At 43.4% G+C, this 23,169-nt stretch overlaps 1 protein-coding gene across 1 annotated transcript in view; it reads right to left on the reverse strand.

The window, feature by feature from the left end:
* The window catches only part of dnah5 (dynein, axonemal, heavy chain 5), a 458,053-nt gene that overhangs the window by 6,638 nt on the left and 428,246 nt on the right, over positions 1 to 23,169 (reverse strand). Inside the window, exons 73-77 of the mRNA XM_038797206.1 lie at positions 20,942 to 21,147; positions 19,572 to 19,775; positions 18,842 to 19,057; positions 8,296 to 8,508; positions 3,615 to 3,767 (exon numbers count right to left, since the gene is read on the reverse strand). Coding sequence (XP_038653134.1) covers positions 3,615 to 3,767; positions 8,296 to 8,508; positions 18,842 to 19,057; positions 19,572 to 19,775; positions 20,942 to 21,147 — 992 coding nt within the window. The remainder of the gene's footprint in view (positions 1 to 3,614; positions 3,768 to 8,295; positions 8,509 to 18,841; positions 19,058 to 19,571; positions 19,776 to 20,941; positions 21,148 to 23,169) is intronic.

The following is a 23,169-nucleotide window of genomic DNA, read 5'->3' on the forward strand; positions in this document are numbered from 1 at the left end:
AAACCACAATAGCAGCAGTGTGCACCATCTACAAATTGCACTGCAGGAACTCACCAAGTCTGCTTTGACAGCAACTTCCATAACTAGGACCACGATCATCTACAAGGACAGCAGACACATGGGAACAGTACCACCTGGAAGTTCCCCTACGAGACACTCACCATCCTGACTTGGAAAAATATTGCCATTCCTTCATTTTGTCAAAATCCTGGAGCTCCCTCCTTCACAACACTGTGGGTGTACATATAGAACCATAAAATCGTTTCAGTGTAGAAGTAGGCCATTTGGCCCATCAAGTCTGCACTGACCCTCCGAAAGAGCCCCCTAACTAGGTCCACTCCCCTGCCCTATCCACATAACCCCATCTAACCTGCACATCCCTGAATACTAAGGGACAATTTTATCATGGTCAATCCACCTAACCCGCACATCTTTATATCACATGGTCTGAAGCGATTCAAGAAGGCAGCTAGCTCACCACCACTTTCCCAAGGACATTTAGGGATGGGCGATGACTGCTGGCCTAGATAGTGATGCGCAGATCCCATAAATGAACTTTAAAAATCCAGAAATTGAAAACATTAATTTCCTACAATATCATCTAATTGTTTAGACACATTGGGCGGGATTCTCAGGAGCCCGATGCTGAATCGGGATTGGCAATTGGGCGGAGGATGGATTGCGACGCCAGAATCAGGGCAGGCGCCGGTTTGATGCCAGTTCACGATACTCCATCTCCTCCAAATCGGCGTCACCTGAACGTGCGCCGCACGCAGTCCCAATGCGGTTGGCTCGTCCTCAGTTGGCCCATCTGCAATGCTCCGCCCACGATGGGCCGAGTATCCGACAGCACGTGTGGTCCCAACGGTCGGAAACCTAGCGTGCTGGCTGCGGACAGAGTCAAGTGCCGCTAGACTTGGCCGGATCTGAGCCGGTGGCCGGAAAGCTTCTGCTAGGACTAGGGGGAGTTGGCTACTGTGTCGGGGTAGGTGGGTACGCGGTCCAGCACGGCCGCGCCATGTTTCCCGGTGTGATCGGTGGGGCGTAGGTGTGCACGACTGCAGCTTGTCAGCCCTGTGCATGCGCGGCCTGGACCCACTCTTCTCCGGCTGTTCTCCGCGCGATCCGCCGGTGTTCCACGCGGCTTCTGTGCTAGCCCATCACCAGTACTGGAATCGGTGAGGGATTCGTGCTGATTTCCCACCATGGATTCTCCGTTGGGGACGGCACTTAGCCTCAGAAATGGAGTATCCAGCCCATTATCTATACCACAGCCTGAGATAGCCTGTACTGGACGTGGAAGCACTTTTATGGGTGGAAACTTACCAGAATATGGCAAAGTGTCAGGATCAGACTGAAAACAGGTGTGTAACACTCCAGTTGCACAGACCAGTTTTCTCTCCAAATATCAAGTCTCTTATAGGGAAAAAAAAGAGTGGGCTTGGCTTATGCCATTGCTCTGGCGGGATGGAGCCTAATGGAGCTGGCAATTGGCTCCACAGATATCGGGGCGCCATCTTAAAAGGATGCCCTGATCAGCACTGCAACATAATGGCTCCCAGTTCCCATCACAGAGGTCTCCCCCCCCCCCCCCCCCCCCCGCAACAATCATCTGCAACATTCCTCCCGCCCCCACAAAATCCTCACTGGCATTCCAGTCCCCTCACCTGACATTTATCGGTGCAATGATGAGGGGGGATCTTATAGAAACATATAAAATTATGAAGGGAATAGATAGAATAGATGCGGGCATGTTGTTTCCACTGGCGGGTGAAAGCAGAACTAGGGGGCATAGCCTCAAAATAAGGGGAAGTAGATTTAGGACTGAGTTTAGGAGGAACTTCTTCACCCAAAGGGTTGTGAATCTATGGAATTCCTTGCCCAGTGAAGCAGTTGAGGTTCCTTCATTAAATGATTTTAAGATAAAGATAGATAGTTTTTTGAAGAATAAAGGGATTAAGGGATTTGGTGTTCAAGCCGGAAAGTGGAGCTGAGTCCACAAAAGATCAGCCATGATCTCATTGAATGGCGGAGCAGGCTCGAGGGGCCATATGGCCTACTCCTGCTCCTAGTTCTTATGTTCTTATGTTCTTTATGTAACAATTTGCAATTAAACAACAGCATTAAAATAATAAAACATCCCAATGCAAAATGCTTTGAAATTCTAACTGATAATTGAAGTTAATTCAAGTGAGCTAGATTACGAAGTCTTTATCGTTACTCTGACTATAAATTTCAACAATAACTTACATTTATAATAGCACCTTTAATTTCATAAGATATTCCAAAGTGCTTCATAGGAGGTTTATCAGATACAATTTAACACTCATTCACATAAGGAGATATGGGACAGGTGAAAAAACAGCGGTGGGTTTTAAGGAGTGTTCTAAAAAAAAGGAGAGGTGGAGAGGTTTAGGCAGGGAAATACTCAGCCCAGGGCCAAGGCCTATACCCATTAGAGTTTAGAAGAACGAGGGGGTGATCTTATTGAAATATATAAGATTGTGAGAGGGCTTGATAGGATGGGTACTGGGGGGAGGGGTGGAGGGATGTTTGATCTTATAGGGAGTCCAAATCTAGGGGAACAAGTTGAAAAATACTTTGAGAAGAGGAAAATTTAGAGGATTGTTCATCTTTGGAATTCTCTTCCCCAGAAAGCAGTGGATACTGGGTAATTTATTTATTTGAGGCTGAGTTAAATAGATTAATAATTATAATAATCTTTATTAGTTTCACAAGTAGGCTTACATTAAGACTGCAATATCTTACAGTGAAAATCCCCTCGTCGCCACACTATAGCGCCTGTTCGGGTACACCGAGGAAGAATTCAGAATGTCCAATTCACCTAACAAGCACATCTTTCGGGACTTGTGGGAGGAAACTGGAGCACCCGGAGGAGTCCCACACAGACACAGGGCAAACGTGCAGACACTGCACAGACAGTGACCCAAGCCAGGAATTGAACCCGGGTCTAGTGCTAACCACAGTGATAAACAAGGTAGTTAAGGGTTATGGGGGCCAGGCTGAAAGGGGAACTGAGGCCACAATCAGGTCAGCCATGATCTTATCTAATGATGGAGCAGGGACGAATTGCCAGATAGTCTACTCCTGCTCCTGAGCCCCATGTTCGTCTGAGGCATTTGAAGGCATGGCCACCAAAGGTGGAACAATTAAAATCAAGGATGTGATAAAGATTAGAATTGGATGAGTGCAGAGGTCCGGGAGGGTCGTAGGGCTGGAGAAGAAGCAAGGTCATGGAGGGATTTTAAAATCAAGGCATGGGTGGACTGGGAACCAATACAGAATAGCGAGCACAGGGCTATTGAGTGAATGCGACTTAGTTTATGGAGCTCAAGTTTATGGAATGTGGAATGATGGCAGCTGACCAGGAGTGAATTGGGAAGACTAGCGGTAACAAATAACTTCAATTAGTTTTAAGTAAAGACCAAGCAGGGAATCAGATTGTCTTATTTTTGAGAATGAGGGTCGATATTAAAGTAGCAAGGTAGTTAATTTCACCTGCACAACCTTCAGAAATATTAATTAGAATCAGACATCTATGTTAGTTGCACAAAACCTCACCAATAAACAAAATACAAGGAGATTAGCATTACTTGTCTCATTGCTGTTAGAAATCCTTGAGGGTTAAAAAATCCAGTCATCCAGAAGCAGTTTGGTCGCCCTTCAAAAATCCAGGAATAAAACTGACGATTTCGCTCCAATAATTCAGTGAACCAAAATCCAAGCGTGCTTGATTCCCAGGATGTCTGGAGAGTAAGACAATATTTTCAATACAAATTAATGTAATACTCACTCTATTTTGAATGAAATGGACATTATCAACTGTTCCACAGATATAAATTCTATTATTCAAAGAGAATGAAAATTTATGCCTGGCAATTATTTGTGCAGTCACAGAGAGTCATGCAGCACAAACAAGGCCCTTTGGCCCATCAAGTCTACGCCAGTCAAAAACAGCCACCTAACTATTCTAATCCCATTTCCCAGCATATAGCCCATTGTCTTGTATGCCCTGGGATCACAAGTGCACATCTAAATAATACTTAAATGTCATGAGGGTTTCTGCCTCCACCACCCTTTCAGGCAGTGGGTTCCAAACTCCCTCCACCCTCTGGGTAAAAATGTTTTACCTCACATCCCCTCTAACCCTCCTGCCCCTTGCCTTAATCTATGCCCACTGGTCATTGATCCCTCCACCAAGGGAAAAAGTTTCTTCCTGTCTACTCTATCTATGCCCCTCATAATTTGATACACGTCAATCCCCCCTCAGTCTTATCTGGTCCAAGGAAAATAATCCAAGTCTATCCAATCTCTCTTCACATTCTCCTTTGCACCCTTTCCAGGGCTACCACATCCCTCCTATAATGTGGATTCCAGAACTGCACACAATACTCTAGCTGTGGCCTAATCAACATTTTATACAGTTCCAGCATAGCCTCTCTGCTCTTAGGGGGCACTGCAACAAGTGGTTAGCACAGTTGCTTCACAGCTCCAGTGTCCCAGGTTCGATTCCCCGCTGATTCACTGTCTGTGCGGAGTCTGCACGTTCTCCCCGTGTCTGCATGGGTTTCCTCCGGGTGCTCCGGTTTCCTCTCACAGCCCAAAGATGTGCAGGTTAGGTGGATTGGCCATGCTAAATTGCCCTTCGTTTTCAAAAAGGTTGGGTGGGGTAACTGGGTTATGGGATAGGGTGGAGGTGTAGGTTTAGGTAGGGTGCTCTTTCCAAGGGCTGGTGCAGACCCGATGGGCCGATGACCTCCTTCTGCAGTGTAAATGCTATGAAACTCTATGCCTCGGCGAGTAAAGGCAAGTATACCATATGCCGTCTTAACCACTGTATCCACCTTCTCTGCTACTTTAAGGGAACAGTGTACATGCGCACCAAGGTCCCTCTGATCCTCAGTGCTTCTCAGGGTCCTGCCATTTATCATGTATTCCCTGGCCTTGTTTGTTCTGTCCAAGTCTAGAATAAAATTCTAACACCACCAGTATGATCAGCTAAATGGTTTCCTGATTAGGAGGCAGTTTACATACTGTGTACACCTTTACTCCTATTTTGCTAAAACTGATAAGACAAAATGGAAAAAGGGACATAAAGCAGATGTCAGCTTGACAATACAAGGGAGAATCAGGCAGAATATGAAAAGTACAGAGAGGTGAAAAAAAAAAAAGAGACAGTATGAGAATTTTAGTGACGAATATAAAGGAGAATCCAAAGGTCTTCTCTATGCACAGGAACAGTACAAGGATTGTTAGTCAAGTGCGTGGGCCGATTAAGGGCCAAATGGAGATTCGTTGTTGGATGCAGAAGGCAAAGTTGAAATACTAAATGAGTACTTTGCATTGGTGTTTAGCAAGGAAGAGGACTTGGCCAAACTACAGCAAATAAATAGCTTACTGGAATACTGGAAGAAATAAAAAGATAAACAAGAGGTTCTAAAAAAGATTCCAGGAGTTAAAATGGATGAGCCACCCAGTCTAGATGGTTGCATGTTAATTTGCTGAGAGAGGTTAAGGAAGAACTTTGCCCTGGTACTGGCCGCAATCACCCAATCCTCTTTAGATACGGGGATGGTGCAAGAGGACTGGAGGATTTTTAATGTTACGCCTTTGTTGAAAAAAAGAGGATGAACCTGTCAAACACAGACCAGTTAGTTTTAACAAAGATGGTGTGAGAAGGGGATGTGTGAACGGGAGACTATGGGCAGAATCTTACCAGAATTTGGCAAAACGTCAGGCTCAGACTGAAATCAGGCTTGAAACTTTCCAGTGGCACAGACCAGTTTTCACTCCAAATATTGTGCCTCTTGGAGTCAGAGAATGAGTGGGCATGGTTTACGTTGTAATCCTGATGGGGGAAGGGCCTGTTAGAGCTAACAATCAGCTCGCACAGATACTGGGGTGCTATCTTTAAAGGGTGCCCCGTCAGCACTGCAGCCTAACTGCCCCTCCCGGCCCCCATCATGGGGGTATCAGGGGCTCTGTCCCCGCCAATCCTCGCCAACATTCCACCCCCACCCATTCATCACCAGCATTTTCCCAACCCCCACCCCTCAAAATCACGTATCACTGGCAGTCCACCACCCTTCCTCCAAACTCAGCATCCACTCTCCCCCCACACCACACATGAATGCATCCCCCCCACTCCCCTCATGGGACTTCCATGAAGCCTGTCTCTGGCACTGCCCCTGCCCTACCAGGGTGCCAGGGGGAGAGCCAGGGTACTACCCTTCCCTGTCTGCAACCACCCTGGGGTCTCCAATGGCCTGAGAGAGCCTCCCAGCTGCTGTTACGACTGGTCCACGTTTGTGTGGACAGTATTAAACGGTGCCATGGCGAGCTCTCCCAGGCACGGCCGGTGAGTCCTGGGCGCCGGGTGAATCCATGTTAAATGATCAACTGTGCTGATTTAAATACAGATCTGGACCTCGCCCAGCAAGGGCGAGATCCAGGTTGCAACAGAATCTCGCGAGATGTTTTGAGCGTCGCGAATCATGCGAGAGGCCTCTTGCAAGTTTCAATGGCTTTGTTCTGACACCAAGTCGGGCGTGATGAAGCTGCTGCATGATGCTCAGTGTCAATGCATGGGAAATGTCGACCACCTGGAAACTTCCTTCAGCCGCAACCAGACTTATAAAAGTAGAATACAAACATTTTAAAGCATGCTTCTGATTAAAATTGAAGTGTCCGGAAGAGAGAACATGACTGAAACTTTAGGAAAAGTATCTTGCACAGCTGGGATTTTAGCTATATTCCCTGAATGAAATCGGGGAAGAGATAAAAGGAAATATAAAAGTACCAGCAATCAAGTCAAAGGCTTGTTACATAGCTAATGTTTCAGCTTTGTTTCAGAATAGGGAAAAGTATAAGACAGGAAATTATTGAGCAATCAATCTTATCTCAGTTTTAGGACCATTTTAAGAATCCATAACATTGATTGGGTGGTGAATGCCTAAAGCATGAGCTACCCATAAATATTCGGTGCGGATTTGTTTAGAATTGCTTATGTTACAAATTCGTTTGAGAAATCTGACCCTCTCTCAGCCAGCATCTCTTCCTTCTCAACCTACCTTTCTGCTGAAGTTTACCTCATAAAGGTTCTACAGTTAATGCCCTGGTTTTAAAATCTCCTGGCCAGACAGCCACATACATTCTGTTGTAGAAAAACAATAGAAAGACTTGCATTTATAGAGCGTCTTTTCATGTTCACTGGATGTTTCAAAGCGATTTACAGCCAATGCAGTACCTTTGAAATCTGGTCACTGTTGTAATGTAGGAAATGCAACAGCTAATTTGTACATAGAAACCCCCCACAAACAGCAAAGTGCCAATGACCAGATGTTTGTTAATGCCGTGTTGTTGATTGAGGGATAAATATTCTTCCCGTCACCACTTTTATTTTTTTGAAAACATTTTATTATTAAGGCATTTCTGATTTTATAACCAAAATTACAGCTGTAAACATAACTCAGTAAATAACACCCCCCAGCCAACAATCCCGTCACCACTTTTGATCCAGCTTTCCAGCCCACCATTGGTGCCAATGCAGCTCACGTTAAATTCCCATGTGGGTGAATCTCACACTCCAGGATTTAAGCACATAATTTGCACTTTGATGTACTGCTGATGGATTTTGGGTTTCAATCAAGGTCCTGTTTGCATGTTCAGCTAGATATAAAAGGTCCTGGGTCACTATTGGAAGAAAACCAGGAATATTTCTTGGTGTTCTGGTCGGTATTAATTCTTCAACTAAAATGAGCATATTAATTGCTATGTGATTTTCTGAGGTACCTTGTTGCATTCCCCTGCATCACAATGACAATACTTCAGAAGTAATTAATTGGCTCTGAAGTGGGGGAATCCAGAACTAGCAGTCATAGTTTGAGGATAAGGACTTTTAGGACTGAGGTGAGAAGAAATTTCTTCACCCACATTGTGATGAATCTGTGGAATTTATTATCACTAAAAGCCGTTGAGGCCAAAACATGTAATTTCAAGAAGGAATGAGATATAATTCTTGAGGCTAAAGGGATCAAGGGAAATGGCGGGTGGGGTGGGGTGGGGGGAGAGGCGGGATCAGGGTATTGAACTTGATGATCAGAATGAATGGTGGAGCAGGCTCGACAGGCTGAATGGCCTCCTCCTGCTTCTATTTTCTACATATGATTCAATGCAAGCGCATTAAAGACAGTGTGAGAACTTGAAAGGCACCATATGTAGAGCTGTTTCTGTACTGGAACATACCATGGCAACTACTCATTGCTTTACAATTACCTTTTTCCACCGAGCTGGAATTCTAGCATCATACATGCAGTCCAAGGCATCTCTAAGGTTTTCACTCATAATGATAGTTCCATCAATCGCAAGTTTCAGGTCTATAAGCGTACTTCGCACCAGAGTAATTACTCTTTGCATTCTGTCAATTTCTTGACGAAGGAAAATATTCATCGGTTGCAGTGCTCCCATCTTCTGCAGCCTTTCTTTGACCTGGCAGAAAAAAATCCAACTTCTTAATTTGTCAAATCTATTGGGCACAATGGAAAAATGGTAACTAACAGACATACACAAGCTACATGAGCTAGATTCATTTACGTATTTCTCATTAGAAGGATAAGAAGTGCAGGAACCTGTAGTGAAACTCCCTGATTTTAACATGGCATATCAAAATATTAAGATCCAAAACATTATAACAATCTATTCAGTCTTGTGAAAAAAACTTTTCGGCCAATTATAGCACATCTTATGAGTGAAGGTGTGCATAGGTAGAGGCCCTGTGTCCCAATTTTCAATAGCATGTCACCCCCACCACGACAGGACCCTGAACTGACTTCATGTCTTGATAGCCAAAGGCCATGGCTCTCATACAATCAGAAACTGCCAAAAGTTATTTCTGCACTTCCAGCGCATTTGAAATCAACAATGATTTTTTAAAAATTCTTGAAGAACTTTAAGCTAATTCTTTACAAAGTCTGAGAATCTGACCCTTGTAACTGTGGGTGCAGGTGGGTGGGGTTTGGGGGCTTCAGGTGCTCAGCTTTGAGGTTGCACTGATCAAGTATGGGTAGGGAAACATTCTGATCCTGGAGACAGCTGGAAGACTTCACAGAACATAAAAAGACATAAGATAACAAATAGGAACTGGAGTCAGCCATTTAGCTTGTTCTGCCATTCAACTCAACTCCATCCTCCAGCATTATTCTCATCTCTTCTTATCCAAAAATCTATTGACTTTTTTCTCGAATATACTCAATGGCTGAGCATTCACCGTTCTCTGGAATTTATCAGATTCACAACTCTGAGTGAAGGAATTTCTCCTCATCAAGTCTTAAATGGCCAATCATTAATTTTAAGGTTGTGACCACATGTTCTATATGCCACATTGGAGATACATATTCTCAGTACCTACTCTATGAAGTTCTCAACTTTTTTGAAGTTCTGAGAAGTTCAAAATAATAACAGTATTTTACATTGATAAAGGAGTTGATATTGAATGTTTTTCTCACATCCAACCATGTTTTGCAGAATGATAGATACATTGTTAGTTTAGGATAGGTTGGAGACTCAGGTAGTGAATGCTGAATTCCTATGTATAACAACATAGTTCCTAACTGTTCTTTTTAACAATATAACAAATCCATAAAAAATTAATATGTTTCAATCAAATGATATCTCATTCTTCGGAACTCTAAATATAAGTGTAGTCTACTCAATTGCATCGCATAGAAGAATCCCTATCCCAGAAAGCAGCCAAACAAACCTTGGTTGCATTCGCTCCAGGAAGAGTACGTCCTTCCTGAAGTTAATGAGATAAAACTTCTGTCAGTATTCAATTTGTGACTTCACCAATGCCCTATATAATTCTAAGAAGACTTCTTTACATTTGTACTCCAATCCCTTTGTAACAAAAACTAACAAACAATTTGCATTCCTAATTGCTTGCTATACTTGCTGGTTAACCTACTGTGGTTGACGTACGAGGTCACTTAGTTCCCTCTGATTTTCTCAGTCTCTCAGATTCACAAAATATGCAGCTTTTTATTTTTCCTACAGAAGTGGATAACTACCAAAGTGGGCAACTTCTACTTTGCCACATTGAAGTTAGTCTGCTGTGTCCTTTCCCAGTCACCCAAAATATATATTTTAAAAAATTAAAAAGAAGCATACAATCTAAATGCTGAGAGATTGCAGAGTTCTGAGGTGCAGAGGGATCCGGGTGTCCTGGTCGATGAATCACAAAATGCTGGTGTGCAGGTGCAGCAAGTAATGAGGAAAGCTAATAGAATGTTATAGTTTATTGAAAGGGGAATTGAATACAAGTAGGGAGGTTATACTTCAGTTGTACAGTGAGACCACATTTGGAGTACTGTGTACATTTTTGGTCAACTTATTTAAGGATATAAATAAGCAGTTCAGAGGTGGTTTACCAGACCAATACCTGAAATGGGTGGGTTGTTTTATGAGGAAAGGTTGGACAAGCTAGGCTTGCATATGCTGGAGTTCAGAAATGGTAACTTGATTGAAACACACAAGATCCTGAGGGGTCTTGAAAGGGTGTATATGGAGAAAATGTTTCCTCCGTGGGGGAATCAAGAACTAGCAGTCACTGTTTAAAAATAAGGTTTAAAACAAAGATTTAAAACAAAGATGAGGTGACTTTTTTTTCATTCAGAGGGTTGTGAGTCTTTGGAATTCTGATTCCACCAAGAAGAGAGCCTTTGAATATTTTTAAGACAGAATTGGATCGATTCTTGGTAAACAAGGGGGTAATAGGTTATCTGGAATAGCGTGCAGATTTGAGGTTACTATCAGATCAGCTATGATTTTATTAAATGGTGGAGTAGATTTGAGGGGCTAAATGGCCCGCTCCTGCTCCTTGTTCATATTTTGTATTTCAGTAAGCTTAGTTACATTACATTAATTTTCCTCATTTAATTCATAACAGCTGAGACCCAGATACTGATCCTTGCGGGACTGCATTAGTTAGTCTGCTGACCCAAAAATGTACTGTTGATTCCTACTCTCTGCTTTCTGTCCATTAATCAATCCTTAATTCATGCTAAAATACTGCCTCCAACCCAAAGTTTTTGAATTTTTCCTAATAACCTTTTGTGTGGAACATTATCAAATACTTTCTGATAATTAAAATACGCAATGACCACTGGTTTTCTACCGACATAGTTATTTCCTCAGAAACTCAGCAGATGGGGTTAGCACTGCTGCGTCACAGCGCCGGGGACCTTGGTTCGATCCCAGCCACGGGTGACTGTCTGCACATTCTCCCCATGTGTGCGTGGGTCTCACCCCCACAACTCAAAATGATGTGCAGTGTTGGTGAATTGGCCATGCTAAGTTGCACCTTAGTTGTAAAAAAAGAATTGATTACTCTAAATTTATTTAAAAAAAAGAAACTCAGGGCAGCACGGTGGCACAGTGGTTAGCATTGTTACCTCATGTCTCTGAGGTCCCAGGTTCGATCCCAGCCCTGGGTCACTGTCCCTGTGGAGTTTGTACATTCTCCCCATGTTTGCATGTCATTTCGCCCCCACAACCCTAAGATGTGCAGTGTAGGTAGATTGGACAGGCTAAATTGCCCCTTAATTGGAAAAAATGAATTGGGTACTCTAAATTTATTTTTAAAAAAGAAACTCAGCAGATTTGAAGGACACAATTTTCCTTTCATAAACCTGTTCAACTGTGCCTATCATATGATTTCCTAAGTGCTTTGTTACCGCATCTCCGGTAATAAATTTTAACATTTTGCCTACTACGGGCGTTAAACCAATTGGCCGATAATTCGGTTTTCTCCTGTTCTCCTTTCTTAATTAGTAGGATTATATTTGTTACCATCCACTCCTTGGGAAGTGTTCTGTAATCAAAGGATCACAAATACATGCTGGAGGGTGAGGGGGGGGGGGGGGGGGGGGGGGAGGCAGCAATTTTGCATCCGTGTTAGTCCTGAGTGCAAAATCTCGCAAGAATCGGAAAAAGAGAGTCTCGCTAGTGTGATCTTGTTTTCTGATTTTACCCTCACCAGTGACACGTAATGAGATTCCCACTCAGAAATTGTGAGAGCCTGATTTAAATACAGTTTAATAAATTTTAATATAATTGGTGTGCTTCCCCGCCATATGTTCCATGCTCCCCATACATTTAGAATCCCCCCCCCCCCCCCCCCCCCCCATCAATGTGACATCACGTCAATGAGGTTTACAGCTGCATTTGGAAACCCGGAAGCATTTGAAGGGAACCTACCTGGGGCGTACAGTTAAGTATAGGCCCCCTGGAGCCGGGTGGGGTGGGGGGGTGCGGAGAGACGGACATGTGCAGACAGTGCCCCTGACTCCTGGCCAATGTAATCCTGGCAGTGCTAGCCAGAATGCCAACCAGGACCTGCCCAGCCCGTGTGATGGTGAAAACCACTACCAGAATTATTTTCACAGTACAGAGTGCCAAAGAATCTGGAGAGGAAACTCGGATGTGCAGTGAGAAAGCTACACACCAATTTCCTGCCTCCGCCAGAGTGCAAAATTCTGCCCGCTATCTCTGAAGCTTCCTCTTTTAAAACCTATGGTGAGGTTCATTGTCACTCAGTCCCATTAATTTCTTCATTACTAGTTCTTTACTTAAACTGATTTCTTTAAGTTCCACATTTTCATTACAGTCTTGGTTTCCCATTATTTTGGAATTATTGTTATCTTCTCTCGTTTGAAGGTGGATACAAAGTATTTGTTAATGTCTCTGCCATTCCTTCTGCCTCATCATAATTTCAGTTGTCTCTAATGGGCACATGTTTACTTTCACTAATAAGTTTCTGTTTAAAAAGCTACAGAAACCTTTAAAATCTATTTTACTATCTCAAGCTAGTCTACTCTAACGTTTTCTTTCCACAGCTATTTCTTGGTGCACCAGTGCTAAATTCTAAAATCCTCTTATCCTCAGGCTACTTTTTGACAACATTTTAAGCATCTTCATATGATCTAAAACTATCTTTAAATCTTTTTTGCCATGGTGGAATCCCTTTTTCTGGGAACCTTAAGGGAATCTATATATTTGTTGTTAATTATGTTTTAATTTTTAAAATGCAGACCATTGTTTGTTTCCCATCATATCTTTTTAAACTGTTTCCCAGTCTACCTTAGCCAATTTGTTCCTCATACCTACATAGTTTGGTGTGTTTAGATGCAAGATCCAATTTTTAGACTTAACTGAATCACTTTCTTTTATTTGTTATGGGCCAAGGTTTAGAGAACCCCAAAGTATATCATGGAGTTCACCTGACCTACAAATGTTTATAGATTTTGGTTATGAGGAGCACAAGGGCCTACTTTTCAGGTGTTATGCAACAGAGGCCTTAAGCACTGTAATCAAAAATAAAATTTATTCTACAAATTCAGTTAAATGGCGCAATTCTCCCATCGGGAGACTAAGTCCCGATGCCGGAGTGAAAACTGTAGTGTTTCACTCCGGCATCAGAGGCCGCTCACAGCCCCCTATTCTCCGGCCCGGGGGGAGGGCTAGGAGCGGCGCCGCGTCATTTACACGCGTCGAGCCTTGGCGTCGCGTAAATTACGCAGCCGGCGCCACATAAATGACGTCACCCGCGCATGCGCGGTTGCCGTCCTTTGCGAGGCCGCCCTGCAAGAAGACAGCACGGTTGCATAGTGGTTAGCATAAATGCTTCACAGCTCACAGCTTCCCGGCTGGGTCACTGTCTGTGTGGAGTCTGCACGTCCTCCCCGTGTGTGCGTGGGTTTCCTCCGGGTGTTCCGGTTTCCTCCCACAGATGTGCGGGTTAGGTGGATTGGCCATGATAAATTGCCTGTAGTGTCCTAATAGTAAGGTTAAGGGGGGGGTTTGTTGGGTTACGGGTATAGGGTGGATACGTGGGTTTGAGTAGGGTGATCATTGCTCGGCACAACATCGAGGGCCGAAGGGCCTGTTCTGTGCTGTACTGTTCTATGTTCTATGTTCAAGATGTCGGATGGATCTTGCGGGGCGGCGGAGGAAAGGAGGTCCTCCTTCAGAGATGCTGGCCCGCCGATCGGTGGGCACCGATCGTGGGTCAGACCCCTTTTGAGGCCTCTTCTGGTGCAAGAATCCACCTCCCCTTCCCACAGGCCGCTCCCCCAGCGTTCCCGCGCTATTCCTGCTGGCAGCGACCAGGTGTGAACGGCGCCGGCGGGAACCTGTTGTGTTGGGCAGGCCGCTCGGCCCATCCGAGCCGGAGAATCGCCGCTCGCCGTCTCCCAGCGGCCAGCTGTGAATCTCGCTGCGCCGGTTTGGGGTGGGGGTGGGAGAATCGCGTGCGGGTGCCGGGGCGGCGTGGCGGGACTCGCTCGGCGCCCGGGCAATTGTCCCACCCGGCGTGGAGGGGGAGAATTCCGCCCAACACTTTTATAAACACACACAGTAAGCATTTTATCAACTACAAACATAAATACCCCACACAGGTACAGTACTCTATATTTAACCCTTAATAACTTCCCTTTACTGTTTCACTCAAGTAACAACATCCATAAATCAGACAACCCCTTTTACCACAGAACAGTAGGTTTGGATTCCTTCCAGAACACAGTTATTACTTTGAGGTTATCAAGTGATCTGGAGACACCTTTTTTAACATGCAGAGAGACTCCAAGATCATTGTAGTCTGCATACTGCTTCCAACTGTCTAAACCGAAAGTAAAACTCGGAGCCACAAACAGCTTCCAGCTCAAAACAAAAGTAAAAACCAGAGCCATTGCCCAGCTCCACCCACACAATGACATCACTGCAGCCATTTGAGAAGACAAACAGTTCTTAAAGGGACATTCCCATGACATTTTAAAATGTATTTTATTGCAAACATGTATCAAAACAGGTTACAACAAATAAACACCGGGAAACATACCTCCTAGCAGTCAATGAGGCAGTCTGTACAAATTTTTACCCCTTTTTAACTGAATCACTTTTAACCTCAATATAAAATTCAATCATATTATGGTCACTCTTCCCTATGGATCCCCTTAGTACAAGGTTATTAAGTAACCCTTTCATTGCACAATACAGGATATAAAATACCTTGCTTCTATGTGGTTGTTCAACAGATTGGTCTGGAAAATTACTTTGTGTTCATTCTGGGAATTCATTTTCTCCACTATTATTTCAAATGTGGTTTGCTCACTCTATATGAAGATTAATCCCCCATATGTACATACACCTCCAAGGTAGATAATTAACAGGAGTCTTTAACCTTGGATTACTAACCCTGGAATGAAGAATAAGCAGTACATTCCTGGGGAGAGACACGACTGATGTCTGCTCAAGGCGATCAGGGGAGCAAAAGGAGGGTGTGATGAATGTAGGAAATTGTTATATTTTATTGTAATAGTATTAAAAACAGTGATTCCAAAAACATACAGGAAGAAAGTCTGCTTAAGGTGTGATTAAGGGGTAGTAAAGGTGTGATAATCATAGACTTTAATCACTTACTGTTTACAGAGACGGCTAATTGAATATTGTTTTGTAGAAACCAGGTCCCCTGAGGTGCAGAGGGATGTTGTTTAGTCCTAGCTAAGTAGGGGATGGGACATCTTAGTGGGATACGGACGATGTAATTAATGGGAGGAGTGAAGTCTGTCTGTGAATTTAGCAATTTGGCTATAGAATTTGAGAACAGGATTTACCTACTAACCCCGCATGTTGTAGGCGGAGGAGGAAGCCTACCAGTGGGATTTTCTGGTTTCACCATTGTCAATGGGATTTCCCGTTGACTGCACCCTACATCGCCAGGAAACTGGTGCATTTTTGGTGGGGCAGGAATATCCTGCCGGCATGAACAGCCAGTAAATTCTGCCCATAGTCTGACAAGACCGAATGGTTTCCAGATTATTCGTGAAAGGGTCTCTCTCCAAAGGTCTGCACAAAGAACAGCAAGTAACCCTGATTGCTAACTTTATTTATGAGTGGATTTTGAACTGTATTGGGTTGTTTTATTGGAATTATATATAGTGGCAGGTGCAGATAATGAGTTAAAGTTTTTCCTTTTATTTAGGAACTGTTTAACTGTTAATTGCAAAGCTATTTATTTGATGTTAATGTGGTTAATTCTGTGTTTAAATTAAAGTATATTTTAACATAAAATATACCTATTGGCCAGGGTCATCACTCCTGGGTGAAGTATCCTTTCCTCACAGTTTTACAATTGCAAATTGTTTGGAGTTTCTTGTCCGGTATCCTAACAGAAATTGGGGTCTGATCCGGTATCCTAACAATGGGAAAGGCCATGATGTCAGATGATACAAGGGCTGGGGATGGGTCCTTTCTCTGTGTTGACATGTGGCCCAGTGCATGGGACAGAGCAGGGTCTTGAATCACTGCCACCCGTAGCCCAGACCCCACAAAAGGAATCAACAGAGGATTTATCTGTTGTCGATCGTGAAGGTAGGTCAGTGATAGAGGTAGCACTGACTGCTGCAGATGGGCTATCCACTAGACCCTGTGCAGTAAGTGTGTGGGTCATGGTTGGTGATACCCAGAGGAGGACAGTGGCCTAGTTCAGGGCACTGAGGATGATATGGAGCCTATTGCTAGTGATGTGTTAGATAACCTTCTGTCTGCCACTGAGTATCCCAACTTCCACTAGCAAAATTCCCAGAATTCCTGTCAATGCTAGTGTAGCCATTACAAGGTCCACCTGGTTCTTGATTGATGGTAGCAGTTGGCGCAGCTTGTCAGGTCCATCTGCTCTGCTCTAAAAACCTCAGGTGTGAGCAAAGACATGAGCCAACTTGAGCTGCACTGGTTCAAAGCATTCCTCACGGGGTTGCGGACAGAGTGAGGATCACAGGTGACTCCACAGTCGCAGACAGTCTGGAAAGTCCATATACGTTCAGCGGGATTCTCCGGAATCGGCGCGATGGCCCGACACCGGCATCAAAAACAGCGTGAACCACTCCGGCACCGAGCCGATCGGAAGTAGCGGAATCCTCTGCACTTCCGGGGGCTAGGTGGATGCTGGAAGGACAGCGCAAGTCCGCGCATGCGCCAAAGGACCGGCGTGATCCCATGCATATGGCCGGCGTATTCTGGCGCATGCGCGGGGGGGGGTGTCTTCTCCATGCCGGCCATGGCGGAGCCTTACAGGGGCCGGTGTGGAAGGAAGGAGTGCCCCCATGGCACAGGCCCGCCCGCAGATCGGTGGGCTCCAATCGCAGGCCAGCCCACCGTGGCATCCCCCCACACCTCCCCCCCCCCCCGTCCGAGGACCACCCCAGGTGACTTACCTGCCAGGTTCCGCCGTGTGGGACCATGTCTATTCCACGCTGGTGGAACTGGCCAAAATCCGACGGCCGCTCTGCCCATCGGGCCCGGAGAGTTGTCGGGGTGGGGGGCGCTGCCAATGGCCCCTGATCGGCGTGACGTGAAACCATGTCCCCACCCAAAAACCGGTGTCGGAGAATATGGCAGCCGGCGGCGGGGCGGGATTCGCGCCACCCCCCGGGGATTCTCAGACCCGGCGGGGGTTTGAACAATTCCGCCCCTTCGTTTTTGGCCCCTCCTTAAAAAACGGGATGTGTGAATTTCACAAATAGCTGTGACGTACTTCTCAACCATGTCCATATTTAATTAGGTATTTGTCAGAGATTTGATGCTGCCTGAACACTAATCACATATAGTTTTTATCATTAGTTTTCTGATATTCGGGAATGCGGTCTCTCACCCTTCACAAAATAAATGCTCCTTCAGCTTCTCACAATTGCTCGGGATGTGGAAATGCACAGATCTCCTCAAGTTTACTTGATTACCGTTGGAAGTGTTGGGGAAGCTTTGCAGAACTTTCCCTATGGAGGTCAACTTTAAGTAGAGTCCATCATAGAGTAGTGTTTCTGAAACTTCCTTCATACCAGTTTTTGCACTAATAACACCATAAGACTATCCATAACATTAGGTTAATACATCAGGGGCAGTGATTATGAACAGGTAAACTAGACTATTTTCTTTCCTTCCCATGCCTGGCGCATGCAAACATTAGTGTCTCAAACACTGCCTCATCTCAGGATTGACTGTGTAAGCAAATGTGGCATGGGTCCTGAAGATCTGCCAGTTGGCAAAAGTGGGTCCTGGGAAAAAAAGTTTGAAAACACTGTTGTATTCATCAAAACCTCAACCCATTAGAATAACTACTCTCTATGTTCCTTGCGCACACATAGTGCATTGGATAGGAATAGCAGACATCTGCTCAAAACTCCCTTTGGTCAATACCAACATTAACTTTAAACAAACAATAAATACAAGTTATAAAACAATGGAACTCTTTCTTTTACATGTTGAATTTGAAATATTCGACAAAATGTGCAATTACATTAAATTTTGGACAGTAAGAAGTCTTACAACACCAGGTTAAAGTCCAACAGGTTTGTTTCAAACACGAGCTTTCGGAGCACGGCTCCTTCTTCAGCATTCACCTGAAGAAGGAGCCGTGCTCCGAAAGCTCGTGTTTGAAACAAACCTGTTGGACTTTAACCTGGTGTTGTAAGACTTCTTACTGTGCTCACCCCAGTCCAACGCCGGCATCTCCACATCATGATTAAATTTTGGATAATTGCAATAAAACTTAATTTTCAGTAGAGAAATCTTAAAAATAACCATAAAGCTACTCATCAGATATGATAACATTATTAATGAGCTTCAAACATTCAATTTCACCAGTCTATGGTTAATATTTAATGGATCAAATCATCAATTTACTCAATTAGGCATGCATGTTAAATGTGCTGGGATTTCAATGATCCAATAAAAATTAAATAAATCTGACTTCTTTACTTGATTTATTGCCTACCTCAAATGGTACGTAGTCTACGGGCAACTTCTTTAACATGTCATCAGCCAACCTTGCTACCACAGCTTCTCTTGTTTCTCCTCCACCACTGGAGCTATCTTTGGGCTGAATGCTAAGTATAGTATCTAGGACATCCTTGGCAAGTTTGCTCTGGTAAGTGATATCAGCATTGGTGTGCAGTCCAAATGTTTCTGGCGTGTCATATGTAGGTAGACTCTACAATGTACAGAATGTAAGTTTTTTTGGAAATCAAAGAGCATTCATATAGATGTAAAACATGATAATAATGTAAGAGGACATTTAACGTGGTAATAGTGGAAGTACAGATAACAAATGGCAAAAGTGCAACAGCAAATATAATATGATCATATTGTAAGACGACAAATGTTTAATGGCAGTGTATAAATAGAGAACGATTACAGCATAAATTATAGGAAATAGCTGGTTAGGTTTTTTATTCCAAAACAGATATGTGCTGGTCACATACTTTAAATGTTTGAAATGGCTGCATGTTCTTGCTTAGAATTCTAGAAAACTAGAACACACATTGAAAAGCATGTGAAACCCGGTCAACAATGTTGACAAAGGAAAATACAATGTTTTAGTTTATTTTCAAATAATTAATATCATTAGGGAATTAGAAAAAAAAACATTTTTTATCCTGTGAACAGTATTTTCACAACTACCTATTGCTTGGGCCTGCTAAAGGTTGATCAGACTGATTACAAACCTGAATGTACACTAAGTATTGATCCACTGAATTGCATTTGGGAATGCTATAACCCTTATAGAAGCAGAAGTCTGAAGCAAACATATTTTCACTGAACCACACTTTAGCAAATGTGTTCAGCAATCTTTTATCGTAATCATCTGTGACTCTGCCACCATACTGAATCTCACCAATCATGTATCGCACTGTAGTCCAAGAAACACCCTTAAGGCAGAAAAAGGGAAAATTAAACAATATCATCATATAGCATCTAATAAGTATGACCAAAGAACTTCAAAGTTGATGATAATGGAGACTATTAAAGCACTAAACCACAGTGGGTACAATTAGCTATATTTTATTCCTTGGATTTCTCTTTGCCCCATCAGTTCTTTTGCGTTCTGAAATATGGTTGCAATTGCAGAAGGAGGATTTGCGTAAAACATCCCCTAAAACATTTTGGCATGGATTACGCCCCCCCTCTCTCCACTATAAATTTCTGAATTGCCCTAGATGTTCCTCAAATTCTTTACAGACTGCTGCATGCCGTACTTACATTGAATATTGAGGAATTGAAAATTCGAAAATAACCAATGATCATTCATGAGCTGAGATGGGTGCTTCAATGAACACAAAATGTTGGCCAAACTTTCTGTGGGGAGTTTCTGATGACCTGCTGTAACGTATATGTAACGGATGTCTCGGAAACTTGAAATTTTAGCCAGTTAAGTCATTTCTCTGAGGGTTCTGCTGATCTCCCACTGCAGAAGTGTGGAAATTCCAGGGTACTTCTTAATTTCTGAAGTATGTTCAATTCTCCCCCAATGGTGCGACAGGATTCAGTTCGGGTCTTTTAAGGTCATAACATTTTAGTTCAATTCTGTCATAACCCCGCAAGACCCACAAGGATGACCCGATTAATCTCCCGAGTTACCTCGCTGAGCGGCGGAGGACCATCAGTAGGTTAGTTAACTCAGTTCCTTAAAAGCTGCCTCAGGTAGGAGCCATACTGCAGAGTAGCCTTGACCTGGACTGGGACTGTACTTGTAAATACTTTACTTCTGGTGATAAACCGTTCTTTTGACTCTCCTTTCTGGACTCCTCCTTGGCTACTAACAATTCCCAATGCCCCTTCATACAAACATATTGGTGCAAATTCAAGATATCTGCCACAAGTAAAAACCTTGACAATGAAAGTGTAAACAATGGAAAATGTTTATAAAGGCTGCTAAACTGCAGCTCAGGTGCATTTTAATGGTACTGGCTGAATTATCTACTCTCAGGAATCGATTTTCCCTTTCAAGGAATGGAAATAGATTAATTTATATCCTTTATTATTAAATTGTCCAGAGAAAGGAGAAGAATCAAGAAAGAAAACTTGTCAACTGCACCTTCTTGATATCCATATCGTCTAAATGGTTTTGTACAAACTGCACAGTAGCATTAAAGTCAGCTTGGTTAAATTCATATGGAATATTCCAACCAAGAGGCCCAAACTTGCGTCGTTCTTGCACTGTTGAGTGTAAAAAGGCCACTGCATAGAGCATGGGCTTCCACTGAGTCATATTAGTAACATCCAACAGATCCTGACTGATTCCTGTTGACAAATGTAAATGTGGGAAAAGAATCTCAGAATAACAGACTGTCGTAGAGTTTTCACATTCATTATGCAATTGTCTAATCGATGGATTCAAACATAAACCCATGTGGTTACTGTACAATTCTAGAGTGGCTGCGGATGAAGTCCAAAATTAATATATCTATTACCTGTAAAATAAAATCTTTGTTGTACAGCAAATTAACCTTTCTTTATACAATTATGGTATTGTACTGCACGAGAACAAACAAAGAAAATGTTCGAAATACAAAACAGGTTGATCAACAGCTGAGTAATTAAAAAAAACTGCAAAAGCCCGCAAATTACAAGATGAATAACACATTAATTTGCTTATAGTAGTGCTACATGAGGGAAGAATTTTGGCCAGAAACAACCTGTTTTTTGCACCAGAACAGAGTACCTTGAATTATCGGGTTATGGGGATAGGGTGGAAGTGAGGGTTTAAGTGGGTCGGTGCAGCTCGATGGGCCAATTGGCCTCCTTCTGCACTGTATGTTCTATGTTCTCAGTATACAGGTATGACAAAAGCTATCCTTTTTTTCCTTACCCTACTCTGTATGTTCTTTGAGTTTGGGTACTCATCACTCCTTTTCCAATTACTGCCAGCACTGCCTCCTCAAGGAGTGTGATCTCATGGCATTATTCTCCCTCTCACCCCATCAGTTCCTGCTGTTGGGTGCTATTCTGTCCTTGAAGGGAGTGGTGATAAGTGTGTTTGAGTTGATGTGATGCCTCATATGGGTGAAGCACTGTGATATGTGCCTGAGATGCAAATAGTGCCCGTGAACAACAGTTTTCAAGTAGATGGTGGATGCAGTGTGTTGAGGTTGTGATGCTGGTGGTGGTGACATTATTAAAAAATGTCCTTGCGAGATTTCACCGCGACAACTTATGTCCAACCATTCAATATTTTGTGGTACCACATCTATCTCCTGACTGTGACCTCTTCAACTATCTCCCTCCTACATCCATCACAGTCCTTGTCTCTGTGGCCTTTTCCCCAGCCTCCAGATAAAGAACATTAGAACATTGCTCCCCTGCTGTACCACTTACACCAACACCACTAATGCCACCTTGGAGATCCTGCATGCCCTCTTTCACAGTTCCTGAGCTATCCTGAAATATGCAATTTTCTGTCAGCCAGCCCACTTCATAATTGAAGTACATAGGTGGAGGCTGCAAATACCACTCCAGGAAAATTGTTCCAAATTGATATGAGTGTCAATACACATGCAAGACCCCCAGCGGAATTCTCCGTCGGCGGGATCCTCCAATCCCGGACCAAAGAATCCCGCCCTCCATTTTAGAGCCTCAAGGAGTTTTAATGCATAGTAAAATTACAGCCTAAATTCTTAAAGGTGTGTCTCATTATCAATGCTCTCGGGTAGCATCTGTTTTCACCTTTTCCTCAAAATAACCCACTAAGTCTGGCAATGCAGCACCCCGCTGTACTACCCTGGAGCATTAATCCAGACCATGGGTGGAATTTTATTAGTGGTGCACAGTTCCCAACAGCTTAACAAGAAGTATTCACCACTGCCACTCTCTTGCTTTTTCCTGTTTCATTTGCAATTACAATTAAAAGTTAAAGCGCTGGCGGCGTGTACAGCAAACATGTGCAATTCCTTGGCTAGGGAATCATTTCAGTGGTGAAACCTGCCATCAGTTGATAATGCTACAGCTGCCGGTGGGCTAGAAAAGAGCCAGTGGGAAAACAGGGAGCCTCTGCAACATGGCAAAACTTTCCTGCTCAACTCCACTGTCATTAACACAAGACTTATCGAGTGCAGAAAGATGGCACAGATGTTTTCTTTTCATATTTAGATTTCACTTGTAAATATTTCACATTACATTGGGTTTGACTTTATTCATGTGCATTAATCATTTCTTTTGGGACTAGCTTAGTCAAAGATTAAAATGTACCGGCACACCTCATAGTTGGCACACATTGGTTACAGGGGCATTAAGAACATTTGTTTTATTGTGGAAGAAACAATGTTC

This window comes from Scyliorhinus canicula, chromosome 5 (genome assembly GCF_902713615.1).
Source record: "Scyliorhinus canicula chromosome 5, sScyCan1.1, whole genome shotgun sequence".
Taxonomy (NCBI): Eukaryota; Metazoa; Chordata; class Chondrichthyes; order Carcharhiniformes; family Scyliorhinidae; genus Scyliorhinus; species Scyliorhinus canicula.